The sequence below is a fragment of the Euprymna scolopes genome, chromosome 25, assembly GCF_053919585.1.
Source record: "Euprymna scolopes isolate OS-2025 chromosome 25, ASM5391958v1, whole genome shotgun sequence".
Classification (NCBI taxonomy): Eukaryota; Metazoa; Mollusca; class Cephalopoda; order Sepiida; family Sepiolidae; genus Euprymna; species Euprymna scolopes.
The window spans coordinates 58052397-58074956 of record NC_136506.1 but is presented as its reverse complement, the minus strand read 5'-3'; the positions used below and the strand labels follow the sequence as shown (position 1 = coordinate 58074956).

Below are 22560 nucleotides of genomic sequence, written 5' to 3'. Positions count from 1 at the left end.
TCACTCTCGCGATGATTTCCTGTTGCATGTTCGTGACCTCCTTCGTCACACGGCCCTCCCAGCCATCAGTGCCCGTTTGTCATTTAATAAAGCTGCATGCTATCCTGAGCCAGCCAGCGATTGGATAGTATCCCACCAGTCTCCTGCAGACTTAGAAGAGTTCTCGTCGTTGTCAGGTCGGTTCCGATTTCGGGTATTGCATTCCCTCGTCTAAAGACAAGGCTTCCTTTGCCATCTCGGCATAGTTTCAACCTCAACGCCGCTCCTCCATCCAGAGACTCCGCCGGTTTTGCAGTCAACCCATGGCCTCTCATTTCTGCTGTCACCTCTGCTTCCTCCACGAGAATGTCGTCAATGTACGAACTAGTGGCCTTGTCCACTGTACAGTCTTTACTCAGCACCATCTTCAGTACGGCAGTCATAATTTTGGGGACTGAGCTCAGCCCAAAGCCTAACCTCGTCAGGCAATACAACTTCCCCTTGTACCGTACCAATTGATGTTTCCAGAGTTTTTCATCTACATGGATCTCTCCCATCATGCTCTGCCTTCCCAAGATACCCTTCGCGTATACAAATGCGCTGGTCATCCTTTACTTCTTCTTTCCCAAAGAGCGATGCAGATACGCCTGGTACGTTTTTTTTTTCTTCTTTTCTAACCATATACCCCACAATGGCCTATTTTTATTCTTGTTAGTTTGACTTCTTCTTTTCTGTTTAGTTTCGTATTTTGTTCTTGTTTTTTAATTTTTGGCATGATTTCGTGAAGTTTATTGTTAGGATGTTCATTCCAGTAAGTTTGCCATTTCTCTGTTGTATATGCGTTAATATGTCTTTTTAGATCTATGTATGGAATTTTCAAATTTGCATTGATTGGGAGATTTAAGGCGTTTTTTGCTGCAGAATCTTCTAATTCATTACCTTTAATACCGGAATGGCTTGGTATCCAGCAGAAAATGATTTCTTTTTTACTGTTTAATTCAGTTAATTTTTGGAGTAATTTTGCGATTAGGGGGTTGTCCATCTTTTTATTTTTAATCGCTTTTAGAGTAGATTGGGAGTCTGAAAGGATTATAAATTTTTTTTTTTTTTTTTTGTTATTGGAGGCGAGTTTGAGAGCTAGGATTAGAGCATGTGTTTCAGCACTGAAGATTGAGGTTTCTTTTGGGAGGTTTGATTGTTTTTTGATTGATTTATTGAGTATTGCTGCACTGGCTGTTGAGTTATTTTGTTTAGATCCATCTGTATAGATGTGTGTGTGGTCTGGATACTTTTCTTTGATTTTATCGAGATCATCACAAGTTATTGGATGAGTATGTTTCTTTCCATATTTACTTAAACTTAGCTCGATGTTAGGGGATACGATTTTCCAGGGAGGGGTTTTGAGTAGGACAGTTTCGTGAATTTTAGTTATGGGTAGACTTGCTTCTTTGGAAATCGATTTTATTCTAAGTCCAAAGGTTTTGATTGCATTTTCTTTTTGGTCGAAAAGGTGTTTACGGTTTGGATTTAAAGTGCTATTGTGTGCTAGGTTTGTGGGGTTGGCTGTAAGTTTTGTGTAGTATTTTAGACCAAAGTTTTGATTTCTGAACATTGGAGAAGTTTCATGTGCTTCTGCATTCAGGCTTTCTACAGGGGAGGTTGGAAATGCTCCTAGTGCTAGTCTTAGTCCAGAGTGGCATATTGTGTTGAGGGTTTTTAGATGTGACTTTCTGGTGGATTGATATATGAAGCTACCATACTCTATTTTTGATCTAATTAATGCTCTATATAGTTTGAGTAGTGTGTTTTTGTCAGCTCCCCAATCTGTATGGGCGATGACTCGTAGGAGTTGTAATGCTTTATTACATTTGGTTTTGATGTGATTGATGTGTGGAATGAAATTTCGTTTTTTGTCAAAAATGAATCCCAGGTGCTTGTGTTCATTTACGAATGGTATTTTTTCGCCTTCAGTCTGTAAGGTTGGGTCAGGGTGGAGTTTGCATTGGTTACAGAAATGGATACATTTTGTTTTAGTTTTGGAGAATTTGAAACCATTTTTCGTTGCTCATTTATTAATTTTATGTCATGTTGTAGTTTTCTTTCAATAGTGTGAGTGTATTTAGATCTGTAGCTGATTGAGCAGTCATCTACATATAAGGAGCTATGTATATCAGGAGAGAGTTCTTTTATAATGTTATTGATTTTTATGTTAAAGATAGTTGTTGATAATATGCTGCCTTGGGGTACTCCTTCTTCTTGATTCTGTGGGTCTGATAAAGTTGAGTCTATGCGAACTTGGAAAGATCTGTCTTAGGAAGTTTTTTATGAATTCAGGTAATCTGCCTCTTAGTCCGATGTTGTGGAGATCTTTTATGATACCATGTTTCCAGGTAGTTTCATATGCTTTCTCAAGATTGAAAAAAAAAACAGATGTTGCGTGTTCCTTATTGATAAAAGTTTCTCTGATATAATTTTCGAGGTTAGTGATGTGGTCTATACATCCTCGATTTTTTTGGTATTCACACTGAACTTCAGAAATTATTTTGTTGTCATCTAGATACCATATAAGACGGTAGTTAATCATTCTTTCGAACGTTTTGCATAGGCAGCTTGTGAGAGCTATTGGTCTGTAGTTTTCTGGGTTTGATGTATCTTTTCCCAGTTTGGGTATTGGTATTATTGTTGCATTTTTCCATGAAGTTGGGGAATCTTTTGTTTCCCATATTTTATTTTAATTTTGAGGAGTTTTAATGATTCTGGTGGACTTTCTTTAAGGAAGGTGTAGTGCACTTCATCTGGTCCTACAGCTGAGTTATGGGATTTTTCTATGGCGGTTTCTAGTTCATTGAGTGAGAAGATTTCATTGTAAGGCTCTTGGTTTTTGGAGTTAAAGTTTATTTTGTACTTTTCTCCATGTTTCTTAAGTATTTGGAATTGTCTATTGTAGTGTTTTGATGATGAGTTTTCGGCAAAGATTTTAGCTAGTGTGTTAGCAATATCTTTTTTATCAGTCATTTTCTGTTTATTTGTGAGAAGGTGTTTGATTGGATTCGGATTATATTTTCCAGTTATTTTCCTAATCATTTCCCAGACGATTTTGGGTTTAGTGGTGATGTTGATTTTGTTGACAAATTGTTGCCAGCAGGATCTTTTGCATTCTTTAATTGTTTTTTGAGTTTTAGCTCTTTGGTGTTTGTATTCTATTAAGTTGTTTGTTGTGGGTTGTTTTTGAAATTTTCTTAAGGCTGCCTTTCTCTGTCTAATGACCGTTTTACATTATGGATTGAACCATGGTTTGTTTTTTTTTCCAGGAGGAGAATTTTTAGGTATGCATTTGTTGGCTATTGTTATGAGTACTTCTGTGAATTCTTCTATTGTTTGGATTTGATGTTCTGTTAGTTTTAGTGAACAAAGTTCTTTAAATTCGGCCCAGTTAGCTTTGTTCGTGTTTCACCTGGGTATGTGGTTTTGGATGGAGTTACTGTATTTGATTATAATAGGGAAGTGATCACTTCCACAGGATTCTTCATAAGTGCTCCACGTATAATCCAAGAAGCTTGATGGATCACACATGGTCAGATCAATGGCACTAGTTGATCCGTTTGTTGGATTTAAGTATGTGGGGTTTTTTTGACTGAGAAGGCACAAGTTATTTTTGTTAATTAATTGTTCAATTTTGTTTCCTTTTGAGTTTGTGACTTCGCATCCCCATAATGTACTGTGGCAGTTAAAGTCTCCTAGGAGAATGAATGGTGAAGGTAGTTGGTTTATTAAATTTTCTAGTTCATTTTCATTTATTGGTTCATGAGGAGGAAGGTATATTGAGCAGATTGTGATTGTTTTGTGTAATGTGACTTGAGTTGTAATTGCTTGGAGATTTGTTTTGACCGAGAAATTGCTTTGAGGTATGTTATTCCTTACAAGAATTGAGGTACCTCCATTAGCACGAAGGCCTGTGTTATGGAAATAGTTGTATTGTTCATAGTTCGGTGTTTTGAAATGGTTATTGTTTTGTAGGAAGGTTTCTTGCAAGCAAACAATGGCTGGGTTGAAGAGTGAGATAAGTATAAGAAGTTCATTATAGTTAGATCTTATTCCACGACAATTCCATTGGATAATTTGTTGTGTTTTATTTCTAACCATGTGGTTTGAGTTGTCCCCCTTTGCAAATTGGCTGTTTAGAGAAATGGAAAACTAGATGGCTCTGGTTGATAGTCAATTTGCATAAGTGGAGAAATGGGCAGCATATAAACGGTACTTTTTTTTAAGCTGGGGGAAGAGCGCAGAGTGTGAAACGACGGTTGGAAGAAGTGATGGTGAATTCTTTTTGTGATGGTGAATTATTTTTGGACCTTGAAGAGCTCAACCTTTTGGAAGGAACAGCTGTGTCTTATATATTTTTTTAAAATTTCTTTTTTTTCTTCTACTTCACTACAAGCTATTTCGGCGGGAACTATGGAAGCAAAGAGGATCAGCAGTGAAATGCTTAAGATGTTCTCTGGAGAGGGAGATGTTATAACCTGCCTGACCAAGGTTAAACATGTCGCTAAGTTGCGGGACATCGCGGATGTAGCCAGCTTGATACCGCTGTATCTTGATGGTGATGCTCTGGCCCTATATCTGGAGATGCGGGAGGAGGATCGACTGTCTGTTGACGCCATTGAGGAAAAGTTGAAGGAAGCATTTACCGAAGGACCGTTTGTGGCATATGGCAAACTAAGACATATGGTGTGGACCGAGGAGCCTGTTGATGTTTATGTCAACAATATCAGGAGGTCGACGGAACTAGCAGGATTCAATGGAGGAGGCCGTCAACAGATGGTTAAGATAGCCTTTATCAATGGCTTCCCGGACCATATTTCTATAGCTCTGCAGCAACTGCCCGGTGTAAATACTATGGAAGTGGCAGAGTTGATTACACAGGCTAGGATGCTGGCCAGGAAAAAAGAGAGTGAGCAGGGAATCGTAGCTGTCGCTCAACGAAGCAAACTGCAGCAAGAAATTGTGAAAGACGAAAAGCAGAGAGGACTGTGGCAGAGACCCAGGTTCTCTGGCAGATGCTACCGATGCCAAGGCCCCCATATGGCGCGGGAGTGCAGGGAGCCAAAACCAGAAGTCACATGTTACCGCTGTGGGGAAGTCGGCCACATCAGCAGATTCTGTCCCCAGAAACGAACAGGGGGAAGCCACTGCGCTGATGGCTACCCCACTTATTCGATGAAGGCGCTTCAGGGTATGTCACCACAAGTAGAGGTGACCCTAAATGGACGAAGTGCAAAAGCCCTTGTCGACACGGGCTGTACGTCAACAATTGTCACCAAAGACATGGTTGACACATGCAATGGAACCAGCAGCATTACGGCAGTTGACGGCAGAGAGGTGAAGTGCAATGGCACAAGTATCGTTCGGTTGATGGTATGTGGGATGTCACTAACAATCCAGGCGATTGTTATTAACAAAATTGTCACGGGTGTCGATGTGGTGCTAGGGATGGACGCAATTGCTCGACTAGGGGGCGTTACGGTATATAGGAACTCCGTGAGATTTGGAGGACATCAAGGGGCTGCAGGTGTGCAATTCGAAAAAGGTGTCACAGGAACGGCCGGGTCAGACAAAAGTTGCACAATAGAGGACAATGATTTCTCTGCACACTTTGATGGTGAGAAATGGACAGTCAAGTGGGCATGGAAGGGAGAACCTCCCCTACTGAACAACAGAGTAGAATGCTATGAGCATACGTTGCGAGGAGGCACAAGAGTTGAATTCAAGAAGGAGGTGGACCGATGGATCTCAGAGGGGATTTTAAGACCATGGACGGAGAAGGTGGAAGGTGTGCTGCTGTTAATGGCGGTTGTTCAGCCCACAAAACAAAAAGTTCGGCCAGCACTGGACTTCAAGGAGCTGAACGTACACGCTGTGTGTCACACGGGATGTGATGGACGTATGCGGAGAGACCATGCGAGAGTGGAGGCAGATTCAGAAGGCTGCGACGATTGTGGATTTAAAATCTGCATACCTACAGATCCACATTTCACCGGAATTCTGGAAATACCAGCTGGTCAGATACAAGGGCCGAACGTACTGCCTGACTAGGTTGGGTTTTGGCCTGAATTCTGCACCAAAAATCATGGCAGCGATCCTCAAAACGGTGCTAAGCAAGGAGGACGCAGTCAGAAGAGCCACCAGTTCCTACATTGATGATATTTTGGTAGATGAGACGGTAACAACTGCGGAGGACGTAGTAAAACACCTCAACAGCTTTGGGCTAATTGCAAAATACCTGGAATCATTGGAGGGAGGAGCTGTGTTAGGGCTCCAACTAAGAAAGGACCAGAAAGGATGGTTAGTGTTCCGGAGGGGAAATGAGATCCCAGAGGTGTCGGGAAAATTGAGCAGGCGAGAACTCTTCTCAATATGCGGAAGACTGGTGGGCCATTACCCTATTGCAGGATGGCTACGGACTGCATGTAGTTATATCAAAAGGCTAGCTAGTGGAGCGAAGTGGGAGGATGGAGTTGATAAAGAGACTGTGGACATTATGAGAGAGATTATTGAAGAGGTGAAGAGGGAGGATCCAGTGAGAGGTGTTTGGCATGTACCCAACAGTGCAGAAGGTGTTGTGTGGTGTGATGCAAGCTGTATAGCAGTGTGGGTCACCTTGGAGATAGGTGGTGTTACTGCAGAAGATGCTGCTTGGTTGCGGAAGAAGGACGATGTGGCTCACATAAATGTGGTGGAACTGGATGCGTTTATGAAGGACATCAACTTAGCCTTGAAATGGGGGCTACAGAATGTTGAGGTGAGGACCGACTCAGCCACTGTGTTCTCTTGGATCCAGTCCGAAGCTACAGGAGAAAGGAGGGTGAAGACGAAAGGCGCTGCCAAGATGCTAGTAAAGCGTCGATTGATGATATTAAGGGAGCTGATTAGGGAATTTGATCTTCAACATAGGGTCACTATCGTTCCTTCAGCGAAGAACAGAGCAGATGTGATGACGAGGGTGCGGAAGACTTGGCTAAAGGCGCCGAATGAGACGGCTGTTGCAATATGTTGTGTGAATGAAGACACTCTGAAGGATTTGCATGACATGCACCATTTTGGAGTGGATAGAACCTTGTTCTTGGCCAGGAAGGTGGACCCCAGAATCACAAAGGAGGCCGTTAGGACAGTGGATGAGAGATGCAGCCGGTGTCAATCAATCGACCCTGCACTGAGTAGACACGAAGCTGGTGAGGTTCACGTGGCAGAGAACTGAAGCAGGTTGGCGATAGACGTAACGCACTATCGACAGAGGCTGTATCTGTCAATGGTCGACTGTGGACCAGGAAGAGTAGCCATTTGGAGGGAGATCAAGGCGGAAAATGCAGGTGAAATTGCAAAGGTCTTGGAAGAGGTGCTTTTGGAGAGGGGTCCAGTGATGGAAGTGCTAATGGACAATTGAACTGCCTTTCGCTCAGCTGCCATGAAGAATGTGTTGGATAAGTGGGGAGTGCGGCGCTATTTCAGGGCTGCATATAGACCAGGCGGAAACAAAATTGTGGAGCGGCATCACAGGACCATTAAGGCTATAGCTGAAAGGGGCCAGATTTCGCCGCCAGAAGCTGTCTTCTGGTATAATATGGCTCCAAAGTCAGGGCAAAAAGTGGAGTCAGTGCCGCAGAGGGCAGTCTTCAAGTACGAGTGGCGGCATCCCCGAACAGCACAGGTACCCGCGGAGGAAGGCGAGAAGCGAGCGACTGTGCGAGTGGGAGAGGAAGTGTGGATCAAACCGCCTGATGCTTGCTGTACCACACGCTGGGGGAGGGGCATTATGACAAGTGCCCAGTCCCCGAACAATGTATCTATTGACGGCATCCCTCGACACATCCTTGATGTGCGGCCGGTAATGGTGTCATCAGAGGAAGACAGCGACGTCGAGCCAAGTAGCGACGTTCGCGGAGATCGCAGCGAGAGAGACGGCTGCCACGTTGGTCGAGCAACTACGTGATGGGTTGACATGTGATGATCGTGTAGATCAAGGGAGCGTGTGGTTTGAGTTGTCCCCCTTTGCAAATTGGCTGTTTGGAGAAATGGAAAACTAGATGATTCTGGTTGATAGTCAATTTGCATAAGTGGAGAAATGGGCAGCATATAAACGGTACTTTTTTTTAAGCTGGGGGAAGAGCGCAGAGTGTGAAACGACGGTTGGAAGAAGTGACGGTGAATTCTTTTTGTGATGGTGAATTATTTTTGGACGTTGAAGAGCTCAACCTTTTGGAAGGAACAGCTGTGTCTTATATATTTTTTTTAAATTTCTTTTTTTTCTTCTACTTCACTACAATCCATGAGGCTGTTTAGTTTTCCTCTATTTCCATCTCTTTAGAAGTAGAGGGTTTATCTTTTGTTGGAGTTTGTGTCTTTGGTGAAGTGTTTTGCTGGGTTTTTTTTTTTTATTTGGATCTGGACGTCGATCTGGATCTTGCTTGAGATGTTGCTGTTTTGGCTTCTTGTTCATGTTTTCCCTCTTGATTACTTGTGTTTGGTTTCTTTTTTTTATCTAGGGTGTTTTCGGTTTCCATTTTTTCTAGAATTTAGAATCTATTTTGAGTGTCTATTGTTTGGTTTTCTTCTTTTCTGGAATGTTCTTTATTTGCTGTTTTATCATTGCTTATGTTTTTATTAATTTCTGGTGGTTGTTTTGTTGGTTTCTGTGATAATTTTTTTAATGGTTCTGTTGTGGATGGAATATTATTTTCTTTGTTTGGATTTGTTATTTCTATTTTGTTCCTCAGATTTGAGTATTTTTCTTTTAGGCTATTTTGAAATTCTGGTCATTCTTTAATGTTTAATGTAATCAGTTTGTTTATCAGCTCCCTATATTGATCATATATTTCATTATGTTGGCATGGTTTAGTTGTCTTTTTTGTTGTCTCAGCATATGTGTTGTCTTTCATGTACGTCTCAACTATTTTTCTGGCTTCTGGAAACGTTGTGTTTTTCTTGTACTTTACTTCTATAATTTCTCTTTCTTTTTTATGTTTTGCACATTTTAGAGAAGACCGGGTGATCTTCTTTGCAGTCTGCACATTTCACTTCATTTATGCATTTTTCTTCGGTGTGGTCAGGCTCTTTGTTGCTGCATTTTCCACAAATTTTTATTCCTTTACAGGCTTCTCTATGATGTCCATATTTTTGGCAATGGAAACATTTTAATGGAGCTGGGATATATTGGTCTACTTTTACATTTAAGTAGCCAATTTTTACTTCCTTAGATATTGTTGATTTGTTAAACGTTAATATATATATTGGTTGTTATTATTTTATTGTTTCTTTTTATGTTTATGCGGATGTGGTTAATTACTCCTTGTTTTTCTAATTCGGTTTTTATTTCTTCTTCAGTTGCTAGCGATAGTTCATAACTTTGAACTACTCCTTTCGAAGTGTTTAGTGTTTTATGGGGAAAGACTTTGCACTTGTACTCATGGAAGTTCTTCATTTTGAGTAGAGATTGAGCATCTCTAAGATTGGTTATCTCAACTAGTAGATTTCCATCCTTTGTCTTTTTGATCATTTTTGTGGATAATGTTTTTTTTATTAGGAAAGGTGATAAATTTCCAATTTTTTTATTTTCGATTAATTCAATAACCAAGAATCGTGGAAAGTTTCCTTCGTCTATAGTTGGAACGGTTTTTCTAGTTTTGAATTTTTGTTCTTCATCTGAGCTTGAGAGATTAGAGTCGGAGGAATGGTTTCTTTTAAGGGTTTTGAGGGGGATGCTTTTGTTTTTATCAGCCATGGATTTTGGGATTTATTTTTCATCAACCACGCTCCCTACACACCTCGGAGTCCAAAATTGGGGCATAGTAAGGGGGAAACCCATTCGCCTTGACCATGTCGAGGCTACGTGGAGGATATACTCTTTTGGTAAGGAGTTCTCAAGCACTATATTTTCTGTTTAATATGTCCTCAAAAATACATTTGCTCAGATGGAGTGTTGAGTTCTGATCTTTCCAATTGATTGACCCTTGCCACCGCCTTGTAGCACTTACTTGGTTTGCCTATATTTTGTAGTGGGGGAATAAATAAAAAGAAAAAAGATGGGAGTACCTTTAAGTTTCGTTCTTTGTTGTGGTAGTTGGTACTTTGGGTGTAAGTGCTAGGGCTTGGCGTGACTGGCCGATTGGTTGGATCAGGCCTCTGTGACCGCCCGTCTAGCTGAAGTAAGGGCTGAAGTAATGTGTTGCAGTGCCTAGACTTTTATGCACCTAGGTCTAGGTAAGCTCAATCACCAGGATCACGTTCTAAGGCATTACGGGTAGCAACCCACGGCTAACTGGTTGCCCCATTGAGGGATTTTTACCCTCTGCAGGGGGGCAGTCGGCTTATTCTAGTGCCTTACCAACAGGGCAAAAAAAAGGGGGGGGCGACGGGATTGGTAAGTAGGGAAGGAAAAGGAAAGGAGAGGGAAAGGGCGTTGTTGTTTTTGTTTTTGCAGAACATAATTAAGTTTTACAAAAGAGAATAGAAAACAAAAACTGAAAATCGATGTAAGTGCATTTCGTCTCAGGAAGTTAATAGACAGCCTGATCTGGTAGCACCAGAGAGATATCTCTCTCTCTCAAGATATATATCTATATGTGTGTGTGTATGTATATGCATATTTGTGTTACATGAAAAAAAAAAGAGAAAAATAAAATACTTACAAACACGATGCTCGAAAAATAAATTTAAAAGAAAGAAATAAAAGAATACCTAACAATTTTAATCTGACTTTTTATTTCAGGTTGAAAAAATATAGGTTGATTGTTTTTTGACTTTGCAAATGTAATGTTTTTTGACTTTGTAAATGTAATGTTTTTTGACTTTGCAAATGTAATGTTTTTTGACTTTGTAAATGTAATGTTTTTTGACTTTGCAAATGTAATGTTTTTTGACTTTGCAAATGTAATGTTTTTTGACTTTGCAAATGTAATGTTTTTTGACTTTGTAAATGTAATGTTTTTTGACTTTGCAAATGTAATGTTTTTTGACTTTGTAAAATGTTAATGACTTTCTCAGTTAAGATTTGAAAACGAACTCTCATTTCAACACTTTATTTCATGAGCAGTTGATTTTAGCTAGATTTGTCTGTTTACAAAAAGGAAAGAAGAAAATGTTATTGGTAAAAATTTGGATTAGATAATATGAAAGTTTTTTGTGAGAATGCCTTTTACAAAATTGATCAAATTAAGATTTTTTTTCTATTTTGTTATTTTTTTAAACTCGTAGAAATGGTTAAATTCACCAGCTCTTTCCTGTCAATCATATTTTTTTAAAACAATGACGCACATGGGAAAAATTAATTAGGTCTCGCCATTGTGTGATGGAATGATGTTATGAGTGGGGTGTATGATGGTACAGCTCTTCCTCCTCCCCCTCTCTCTCCCATTCCTTTACCCTTTAAAGTTTTTAAGGATGAGAGAAAATGATTTTTTTTAGTTTTTATGTAACTAGAGGTGGGAAGTTAGTGAAGGCTTCGCATCCCCCTTACTCTCTCTCTCTCTTCTCTTGCGTTTTAGTGCTTGTATAACTAAACCCCCATGGCGGATTGCAAGAGAGTAAAATAACAAATTAACTTAGAGTTTTAAAATTTTTTTACCAAGTTTAAAGAACAAAATTACTTATGCTTCCTTAAATTGCATTGAATGATGTCTTCAATTGTTTTTTTATTAAAAATAAAAAGAGAGACAATTATTCAAACAGAACTTGAAGTACTTTTTTGAAATCTTCGAGTGTTTGGAAAAGCCAACTGTTACATGATTACGTTAATTTTTTAAGAGTTCGCTGAAATTTTCATAGTTTTTTTAAAGAAAAATTATGCTATTACATTTTGAATGCTCTTTTATAATTTCTAAGGAAATATTATTTGACTAACGAAAGAAATTTTCCTGAAGTCTAGATGATTGTTAAGGAAGAATTATTCGAGCAAATTCTTTAATTGAAGGTTTGTTTGAAATTGGACCATATGAAATATTGACTGAGGAGTATTCATGAAAAATTGAATTAATTCTTAAGAAGAAAAAAAATTTCCTTAGTCTAGAAAGATCTCTCTTTCATTGAAACTTTAATTTCTCAAGCTGTTAAGTTATGCAGAACTGGTCATTAACTAATATAACTCCCAGGTGTGACGGGAGTTGATTAATTCAAAGAGATCTTTGTTAGTGATCTTTTAGGAAGAGAGTTGTTTTTAAATAAACTAATTACTTTGAAAAAAAGTTACTTAACGTGAAGGGTTTCTAAATTCGAAATGACCTTGATAATGGTCTATAAGAAGAAATGATTTTTAAGAATAAATTAAATAACTTTAAATGTACACTGAATTTTAAAAATAATAATTACGAAATGGAAAAATTTGGGATGTCTCTGAATCTAATTGTGAAGGGTAAATTGATTCAAAATGAATTTTCTATGATCTTTTAAGTAAAATTGATTTTAACGATGTACCAAAATACTTGAAATAATTTTTAAATTTTGGAATGAAATTTTAATGATCTTTTGTAAAGAAAGTTGTTTAAAAAAAACAAAAAACATACTTTTTAAATGTATCCTGACATTTGGGAAAAAGTTAATTATGGATGAAATAACTTGAAATGGGTTTGCGTTGTGCAGACAAATTCTAATTGTGACCGAGGTGCTCTGAAATGATTTTTTTAAAATGTTTTTTTTAAGAAAAAAATTGTTAACACCCTATTTCATTGGTTTAATGTATAATTGTAAAAAAATTAATTATAATTTGTATATTGTATGGTAATATATTTTTTATAAAATAAATAGTTAAGATTATACAATATATATTACAAGTGTGTCGCATGTCGTTTTTTTTTTTGTGTCTGCCATAAATGCCTTCATTGGAGAACAAGGCGGCCATGATGAAAAGGAAGATTCCAATCCGAATGCCACCAAAGATCAAGACATTTCCTGGTAGAAGGAGGAGCCACACAGCCACATCCAACACCTCACATATGCTTTTCCTATTGATACTCGGGCCCTAATTACTGGCCCATCGTCACGTCATCATGGAACCGTGTCTAAGATGATTAGTGTAACGGGTGAAGCCAGTCACATGCCAGTGACCAGCTGATCTGTTATAAAATCGCCCAACGTAATACTCTGGACGTTGTAACTTTCAGTAGGTCTTTTCTTAGGTTGAAAATAAATTCCAGTGGTCTATGATCACTTTTCAACAAGAATTTTTTTCCCATCAAGAACTGTCTTGCTCTGTCTGTTATCCACACTATGGCTAGTGCTTCTCTTTCTATATTAAAATAATTGTGTTCAGTTGTTGTTAATCTCTTCAATAAGTACATTACGGGATGACCATCTTGTGACAAAATACCGGATACGGAATGCTCACTAGTAAGAGTTATGTTTTTCTTAGGGTAAAAAATTTGTACTACTGGCTTTTTCACTAAAATCTGTTTTAAGTTTTCAAAGGCTTTCCGTTGGTGTTCTAACCAAATAAATTCCGCATTTTTTTCCCTTAACTTCACAAATGGTTCTGTCAACTCATTACATTTTGGTACATATTCTCTATAAAAATTTACCAAACATAAGAAGAACTCCAACTCTTTTATTTTTTGGTGTAGCCACTTTTAGAATTTTCTCTATTAGTACTTCATCTGGAGAGATCCCTTCCTTGAGTCAGAGTCAGAATTTTCTATCCAACTCCTTAAGATTGTGTGATTAATGCCCACAGTCCACTTGGAAACGCAGACCACCTAGTGGTATCAGTTGACATCACATTTAAATCCCAACCTCAAGGTGAGAAATCATTGCTCAAAACAACAAGCTACTACAACAGGGCTTACTGGGAAACCATTAGAGAACACATCCGAGATGCCCCATGGACCGATATCTTCTCTCTTCCTGCTGAACAGTGTGCCAATAAGACAACTGAATGGTGCAAAGCGGGAATTGAAGCACATGTTCCCACACGGAAGTATTATAGCAAGCCCCACTCACCCCCATGGTTCACTACAGATTGTGCAGCTGCTATGGCACAAAGACAGCATGCATTCCGCCAGTTTGTACGTCATAAGTCAAATACAAATAGGCAAAATTCGTAGATGCTAGAAATCATTGTAAGAGAGAAATAATGACAGCCAAAAGACAGCATGCTGAAATAATCAAGGAACGCATAAAATCACCAAAGATACGAACTTGCGATTTCTGAAAAATCTATACTAGTGAATAAAGGATAATCAGTAATTCCTCCACTGAACAACAACCAGAAGGTTGCATGCACAGCATCAGAGAAGGCAGAACTGTTGTCCTGGCGATTGTCTCTAACTCCACCTTAGACCCAATAAACAATTCCCTCCCAAATTTCCCTATGCAGACTAAAGCCACATTAGATGATGTAAAAATCACCCCTTCTCATGTCTGCGATATCATAAAAAACTTAGCCACCTCAAAAGGATGTGGGCCTGATCTTATCTCTGCTATACTAATTAAGAAATGTTTAACTGAGCTAGCCCCCATACTTTCCAAGCTCTACAATAAATGTCTTGCTGAATCTTGCTTTCTTAATAGCTGGAAGATGGCCTCTGTGATACAGGAATTCTGATGAAAGAATAGACCCTCTCAATTACCACCCCATTAATCTCTTCCCCCTCTTCACTAAAATCTTTGAGACCCTAATTAATCAAGCACTAGTTCACCACCTTGCAAAGCAAATCTTCTCTGACAAACAGTATGGATTCAGGCAATGTCATTCTACTGCATATATTTTAACATTTATCTGTGAATGCATTTACCATGTACTAGATAAAGCGGGTGGAGCCACAGCTGTAGTCTTTGATACATCCAAGGCCTTTGACAAAGTCTGGCACAAAGGGTTGCTGATGAAAATTAAATCGTACGTTATAACTGGACTTATACTAAATATAATTAGATCCATCTTAGACAATAGAAGAATACAGGTTGTCATTGATGGACATAGATCCAAGCAGCATAACATGATGCGGTACTTCAAACTCCTTTTTGGGGATTATTTTAACATATTTTACTTTGTGGGCAATATGACCTGGAACAAATACATAGAGGACATTGCAAAGACTGCTGCAAAGATGGTGGGTTCTCTCTATCAAGCTAGAAGATTACTCACACCTGAGAGTATCCCGTACCTCTACAAGGCTACCATTCGCTCATGCATGGAGTATTGTTGCCTCATCTGGGCTGGGGCATCTACCACTAGCCTCTACATCTTGGTTAGGTTCCAAAAAAGAGTTGTCAAGCTAATCTGTCATACTTTATTAACTAAGCTCCAGCTCTTGTCTTATCGTCACAATGTTGCATCTCTGTGCATGTTTTAATTGAATGTGTTCTGATGAACTCGTTGCAGTTGTACCCCATACATATCCATGACAAACCCGTTTAGCAATAAGATCTCACCCCTTCACTGTTGAGGTCTCTAGATGCCAAAAAGCTTTCTATTCTTATAGTCTCTTCCCTTGAACAGCTAGACTTCCTGCTACCTGCTTTCCTGGTCGTACTGATATGCAGAAGTTTAAATGTAACATAAACCGACATCTTGCTAATCTTTCCTAGACATGGTCCCAAAAAGTAGCCTTTTTCGTCCAAGTGGTGATATTCCTTGTTAGGAGTTAACATTAAATAAATAAATAGTGCTGGTTGTATATGTGAGTATATTTATCATGCAAGTGAATGTTAAACGTCGAAAATGATATACATGAAAAGTAATTATAAAATGCATGCTGAATAGGTGTGGGAGGCTGGTATATGGATCTCCAGAATAGATTTCCACATAAGGGTCAAGGAGTTGGGAGCCGGATTCTAAGATATCAAAGGAGTCGGAGTCAGCATTCTAGGAATTCAAGGAGTTGAAGTTGGAGTCGGACTTTCACCATACGACTCCCAAAAGATATCAAAGGAGTTGGAGTCAGCATTCTAGGAATTCAAGGAGTTGAAGTTGGAGTCGGACTTTCACCATACGACTCCCAAAAGATATCAAAGGAGTTGGAGTCAGCATTCTAGGAATTCAAGGAGTTGAAGTTGGAGTCGGACTTTCACCATACGACTCCCAAAAGATATCAAAGGAGTTGGAGTCAGCATTCTAGGAATTCAAGGAGTTGAAGTTGGAGTCGGACTTTCACCATACGACTCCCAAAAGATATCAAAGGAGTTGGAGTCAGCATTCTAGGAATTCAAGGAGTTGAAGTTGGAGTCGGACTTTCACCATACGACTCCCAAAAGATATCAAAGGAGTTGGAGTCAGCATTCTAGGAATTCAAGGAGTTGAAGTTGGAGTCGGACTTTCACCATACGACTCCGCAACCCTGTTCATAACAGATGGTATTTTCAGCATTTCCTATTTTTCAATAGCTTTTTGAAAAATTGCATTTGCCATTTTTATACCATACAGCATTCTTTTTCACCTTAACAGGCCTATAGGTGTGTTTATGGTCATTACTTCTTTAAAATTTTTATCGATGAGTATTTGTCAGTAAGCTGATTTTAGGTCTATCTACAAATATATTTTCATTCCGACAAGTTTATGCAAAGCTACTTTCATATTCAGAATAGGGTACGAGTTGGTGCAAACTTTATGGTCCACCCCTATTTTATAATCTCCACAAATTCTCAAGTCACCGTCTTTTTTTTAATACCACAATGGGTAATGCCCATTTACTTCCTCCTGAAAGGGGCAAGTTCTAATAAGTCTTCCTTTATTAACTTTTACAACTTAGCTATTATTAATGGTAATAAATGCACTGGTACTTTTGTCGCTTCATAGTAGGAGGGGGAGGGGACATTTTCTTTTAATTTCAGGCTAGCTTCAGAATTTTTTAATTGTCCTGTTTTTCCATTTCTATCACATTAACCAACTTCGTTGAATTTATTTTTACTACATCATTCCCTAATAATCCATGCATTTTTCGGCAATTTGTAACTATAATGGATACTACTTCATATTTTTCTTTTAGTTCTATTGAACTTTCAAAATAACCCATAATTGCTATAATCAAGTTATCAAATTGACATAATTGTACGTTGCTTTTTAAAAACAGTTTTCCAATTTTTTCCCACAAATTTCTGGGTATTATAGTCACTTCACTGTCAGTGTCTATTTGCATTTCAACAACACAACCATTGATTTTTATTTTATTTTTGTATCTCCATTCTAAGATGCAGTATTTTGAATATTATCCTTCTTTACATTAAAAAATTTGTCTATTTTCATCCTCTATTCTTTCCACATTTTTTGTTTTACATACTTCTTTGAAGTGATTCATTTTTAAACACTTTGAACATATTTTTCCAAACGCTGGGTATTTTTCTTTTTTCATTTCATGAATTTTTCCACAGTATGTACAATTTTTTCTTTTTGTTTTTACTGTATATGTTTCAGCCATTATTTCTTTGTAGGAGTTGTTTTTATTTTGGTTGTAGGTATGTATTAATTCCTGCTGTTGTATAAATTTATGACGCATATTCAAGGGCATGTTTGTAAGTTCCATTAGCTTATATCTATGTGCCGAATTATGCATACCTTCAATTAATCTTAGATGGATTAACTCTTCTTCTGTTGTCTGTTCTTCTGTTCCTAGTTTTTTGAATTCACAATATTTACTTGCATTTCTTAACCGGTGTAAATATTTTACTATCAGTTCATCCACTTTCTGCTTCATTGCCATAAATTGGTCCTTTCTGCAATCACCAGTCTTTTTTTCGGCCTCATGTTTCCTTTGATAACCTGACTTATTTCTTTGAAAGTCTTTTCTTATAGTTCTCGAGTGTAAACCATCAAAGCAACCTTCATAATTGCTTCACAACCAGCGTTAGCCATGAACAAGTCGGTGATTTCATTTTCCCCTACTCTGTTTTTGTTGTCTTTCAATTTTTTGCATCCCACATTAGCAGCAAAGCAACGAATCCACATATCTGTTGTTCAGGCCGGTAGCCATTGCCGAAATAGCTTGAAGTGTTCCTGGTTTAGGACAACAAAATTAAAGAAATAAAAAAAAAAGAATTTGTCTTTGCCAGCCAACAACCACCGAGTTTGAGATCACCACTGACACCAACCTTCGTCTGTCTGCCTCTCACTGACCTAAGCTGTCAACTCCTATTATACATGTCTCCCGCATGATTTCGCGTGACTTCCACCAGAGCACACCTTTTAAAACTATGGATGCCATCTTGATTTCTCTCTCTCTTTCGCCCGACCTCGCCCAACACACACATGGTAAGACTTCTGTTCATTTGATCTGTTTTTCCCTTTCTTTTTCTCCTTTCCTTCTGCTAACTTTAAACAACACGTCTTCTTGATCTCTGGATCATATTTCATAATCCCTCATCCACTGTAGTGGTCATCTTTCCCTACTTGGTCTCTGAAGTGTCTCGCGATCCTCCCGCTGCACATCGCTTTCCACCGTTTCATTTTTCACTGGCCTGATATCAAGAATATGTCTCGGTACTCCATCTACCGCGATGTTGTTGCTAGTATTATTCTCAGTTATGCATCCTCTGCTCCACTGTGTGGTACATCGCACCCCTGGGGCCTTCACCCATACTTCGTCACCAAGTTTGATGGTCCCTGCTGTCTCCATCTCCCTGCTTGCTGGCTCAACCCTAGGATGCCTTCAGGAGCATTTGAATATTGACAGGTGTAAGACTGTCCCTTGCTGTTACTCCCGTTCCTACGGCCCCAAAGGGTTGGGCGCTTACTAATAATCTTGCAGTTGGAAGCAGATCACTTACCTGCTGCTGCAACCTCTTGGAATTCTCCTCCGGGAACCTGGTAACAAATGCCATCTTTGCTACATGATTCACTACCTGTCTCCGAATTCCTGCCAGTTCCACCAATCTTTTGACTTCATTTGCATACACAGCAATGGATTCCTCCGTTCACTTCTCTTTTAATTTATTGTACGCCTAAAACGGCCCTTCCATAAATACCTGAACCAATCTGGCTATGATCATCTTGGCATCCTCCTGTTCACGGGAGCTCAGCTCCAAATATAGGGCTAGCGCATCATCCTTCAGGAACAATAGTATCACTGTGGCAACGTCACCTATCTTTTGGAGCTTTGCCAGTAGGTCGACTTTCTTTAACCAAGCCACCACATTACCTTCGCTACTGAATGGCTTTATCATGTTGTTCAGGCCGGTAGCCATCGCCAAAATAGCTTGAAGTGTTCCTAGTTTAGGACAACAAAATTAAAGAAATAAAAACCACCGGGTTTGAGATCACCACTGACATCAACCTTTGTCTGTCTGCCTCTCACCGACCTAACCTGTCAACTCCTTTTATACATGTCTCCTGCATGATTTCACGTGACTTCCAGCAGAGCACACCTTTTAAAACTATGGGCGCCATCTTGATTTCTCTCTCTTTCGCTCAACCTCACCCGACACACATGCGGTAAGACCTCTGTTCATTTGATCTATTTTTCCCTTTCCTTCTGCTAACTTTAAACAACAACTTTCATTTTATAGGTATCGTGGTCAGCTGGAATTTTGTTGGTTACTTTGTATAAAATCAATCATGATTATTCAGTATAAAATTCTCTCTTTTCTAACCTTTAATTGACATTGTTACCAATAAAACAGCTACGTCAGCTCATCTGTTTGGCCTGTCAGGTGCAGCTATTGAGGAAAGAAAAAAGAAAAGAAATTTGTGCATGGATTCTTTTTATATGTGGCATTAATTTGTATATGCTTTAAGAAGGACGAAATTGGGACAACAAAGAGTTTGCCAGCTGAGTGAAAACATCAAAGCTGAGATTTGTTGTGAATTATGGTGGTTAAATGAAGAGGGATTCTGTTAGTTTTCTTTTGGTATTACACATGTTTCTGTTAATCGTGTATTACACATGTTTTTGTTTATCGTGTATTACAATTTATCTGCATCATGTAAAATAGTTATGAAAAGAGAATCATTCAGGTTTTCATGTTCTTGTGTTACTTGTTCCACATCAGTTTCTTGGCGAGAATCAAGTAATAGATTTAACTCCATTAATTTTAATTTAGTCAGTTTTAAAGTTCAGATTTAATAGTTGGTAGATATTTTTCTTTTTATCTTAAATAGGTAGAGGTATTTTCTTCTACTAAAAATGAAAGCACATGTCTGAAAGCATCAGAGTCTATGTATATTGACTTGTCCTCACACCTACATTATCACGTCTACATCAACATACAATTCCTGATGCATTTGGATATGCACACACATATATACCTAAGCTACAAAAGAATGTTACATATCATATCATATTAAAAAATGATAGGAATTAATGAAGCTATAGTTTAATAAATGTATAACTATAATTAGTACTGGTTTATTTTTAGAGCAGGAGATATTTAGGATGCTTACTGATCTGTTATTTTAAATTTGTTTCTGTGTGAATATCACAAAATAACTCCTCTTGTTTAATATATTATTAGATTCATATTTAAAAATTCTAATCCTTTACTCGAGATATAGGTTGGTTGTAGCTATTAAGAGTGTAAAGAGGAAACTATATGTGTGCAATTACTTTTCCTCAGTGAGCAACAGTATTTAAAAGAAACTTTGATTTTTTTTTTAATTCAGGGTTTGAAAAAGATTGTGATTATAAAATAGTATATTGGAAGAATTTCCATTACACTCCTATCCTTCTTCAAAAACATTATCTTCCAACGAGTAGTTATTTTTTGTTTATTCTACAACATTGTATTGATAGGTGTTCTCAAAGATATTTTTAAAAAAAATTCCGACTTTACATTAACAGACAAATTTGGTAACAGTTCTGGTCGAACTGATTATTTCCCGATTTAAATAAATGTGTAGAATTCTTACCTTCAGGTTCTAGTTTGTCAAGAAACCATTTTATATAGGGACCTGGAAGTCCTCCCAGAGCATTGAAACAAAGACAAGTATCTTCAACTAAAACTGGGCCTTTTACTATTCTAGCAGCTTCTTTGCACTTTGCCTCAGAAATGTTATCAGGGTCTCCTTGGAATTCAGGTAAATCAATTTTTTCATTTATAACCTAAAATAAAAGGAACAAAAAGAGAAAAAAAAAGTTAATCCTATCAATAGGTTTAAAATTTGTAGATTAGTTTTACAAACTTTTACTAATAAATTCTCTCATTATTTTGTTTGATAGATTTTTAAACAATGTGTATAATCCACCTAAAAAATTGTCTTAGATATGTTTACTTAGATATGCAGTGCTGAGTATGATGTTAAAGTGTATCTGTTGGTAAAGTTGCAATCTAATATGAGATTTTAAAAGTGTGGCTTCTTAACTACCATTACTTTCAGGTTCACTCTTACAAGGAGTAGTGGTAGTATCTGTCAGAGTACCATCTATGAAAATTAAATCGAAAAATGTAAGAAAATTATGTTATCAGGAGGGTATAAAACTATGAATGAAGGAAATTGTTGAAGCTAGAGATCAAATTGTACAAATATGAAAACACTTTTACTGGAATATATATATATATATATATATATATATATATATATATATATAACGCAGGCAAGAAAGATATTCAATCATCTATACCTGGCGTATGATGGAGAACCAGGTGCCCAACGCTGGTATACAGCACCATATCTCAAAACGTGGCAGAAGGTGTGTGGTACCACCCCTAACCAGTGCCAGGGACAACTGGATCCGACGGCTCAGGGAATCGAGTTTAAATTCCCGGGGTCCTACGCTCTTCAATTGCCTGCCACGTAACATCAGAGAGATCACGAACTGCAAAACAGAATCGTTCAAGTCGGCGCTGGATACCTGGCTGAAGTCTGTACCAGACGAACCTCAGATCCCCAGTTATACCGCTATGAGACGCAGTGAACCCAATAGCTTACGCCACATGCTTGTCTGTGTAAAGAGGGACAGCGAAACGGTGCAGCGGTCTATTGATTCGACGCCGCCTATACCGCCCCAACTGGAGGCCGCTTGCCGCAGTGACCTTGGAGGGCTCTGACCGCCGAAAGACATCACACAAATCACACAAAAAATATATATATATATATAATTGTAGATTAGTGATTTCCAACCATTTTTTTTTTTTACACTACTGAGTTTTTAAAATTTTTTCAGCACAAAAAGTGAATATTTTCTACTCCTAAAGCCTTTTTGCAATTAAATAACATTCACATGGATTTAACATCCTGTGTCCAATATCTAGTATAGAATAATAATAGTGAATGTCAGTGGAACAATTGTGCCTGGTGCTTCTTTACTATTGCTGTCATATGTGGTGAATGTGAGAGAGACATATTCTTCTTCAATGTTTTTAAGTCTTTCAGTTTTTTTTTTTTAATGTTGTTTAGGTAAGAAAATTCCAGTTCACATAGGTATGAAGTTGAGAACTGCAGCAAGACTTTGATGGTCTTTTTACTTAGAGATGGATACTCTTCAATAACAAAAATCAAGAAGGCATCTAATTTGTGCATACTTCAATTTGAGTCCACGATCACTGGAAAGCCTTGCTAATTTTCCTCTTCATGTAACTCAAAATCAGAGATTGATAATCAATAAATCTAGGGAAAAACTGCAAATCCAACCAAATTCTTCAATGCTGATTGAGGGAAAATATTCTTCAATTTTA

General features: G+C 38.1%; 1 protein-coding gene across 1 annotated transcript in view; it reads right to left on the bottom strand.

Annotated features, from left to right (window-relative positions):
- Window positions 1-22560, bottom strand: part of LOC145247363 (inosine triphosphate pyrophosphatase-like) — a 246892-nt gene that overhangs the window by 21086 nt on the left and 203246 nt on the right. Inside the window, exon 3 of the mRNA XM_080109043.1 lies at window positions 20795-20987. Coding sequence (XP_079965169.1) covers window positions 20795-20987 — 193 coding nt within the window. The remainder of the gene's footprint in view (window positions 1-20794; window positions 20988-22560) is intronic.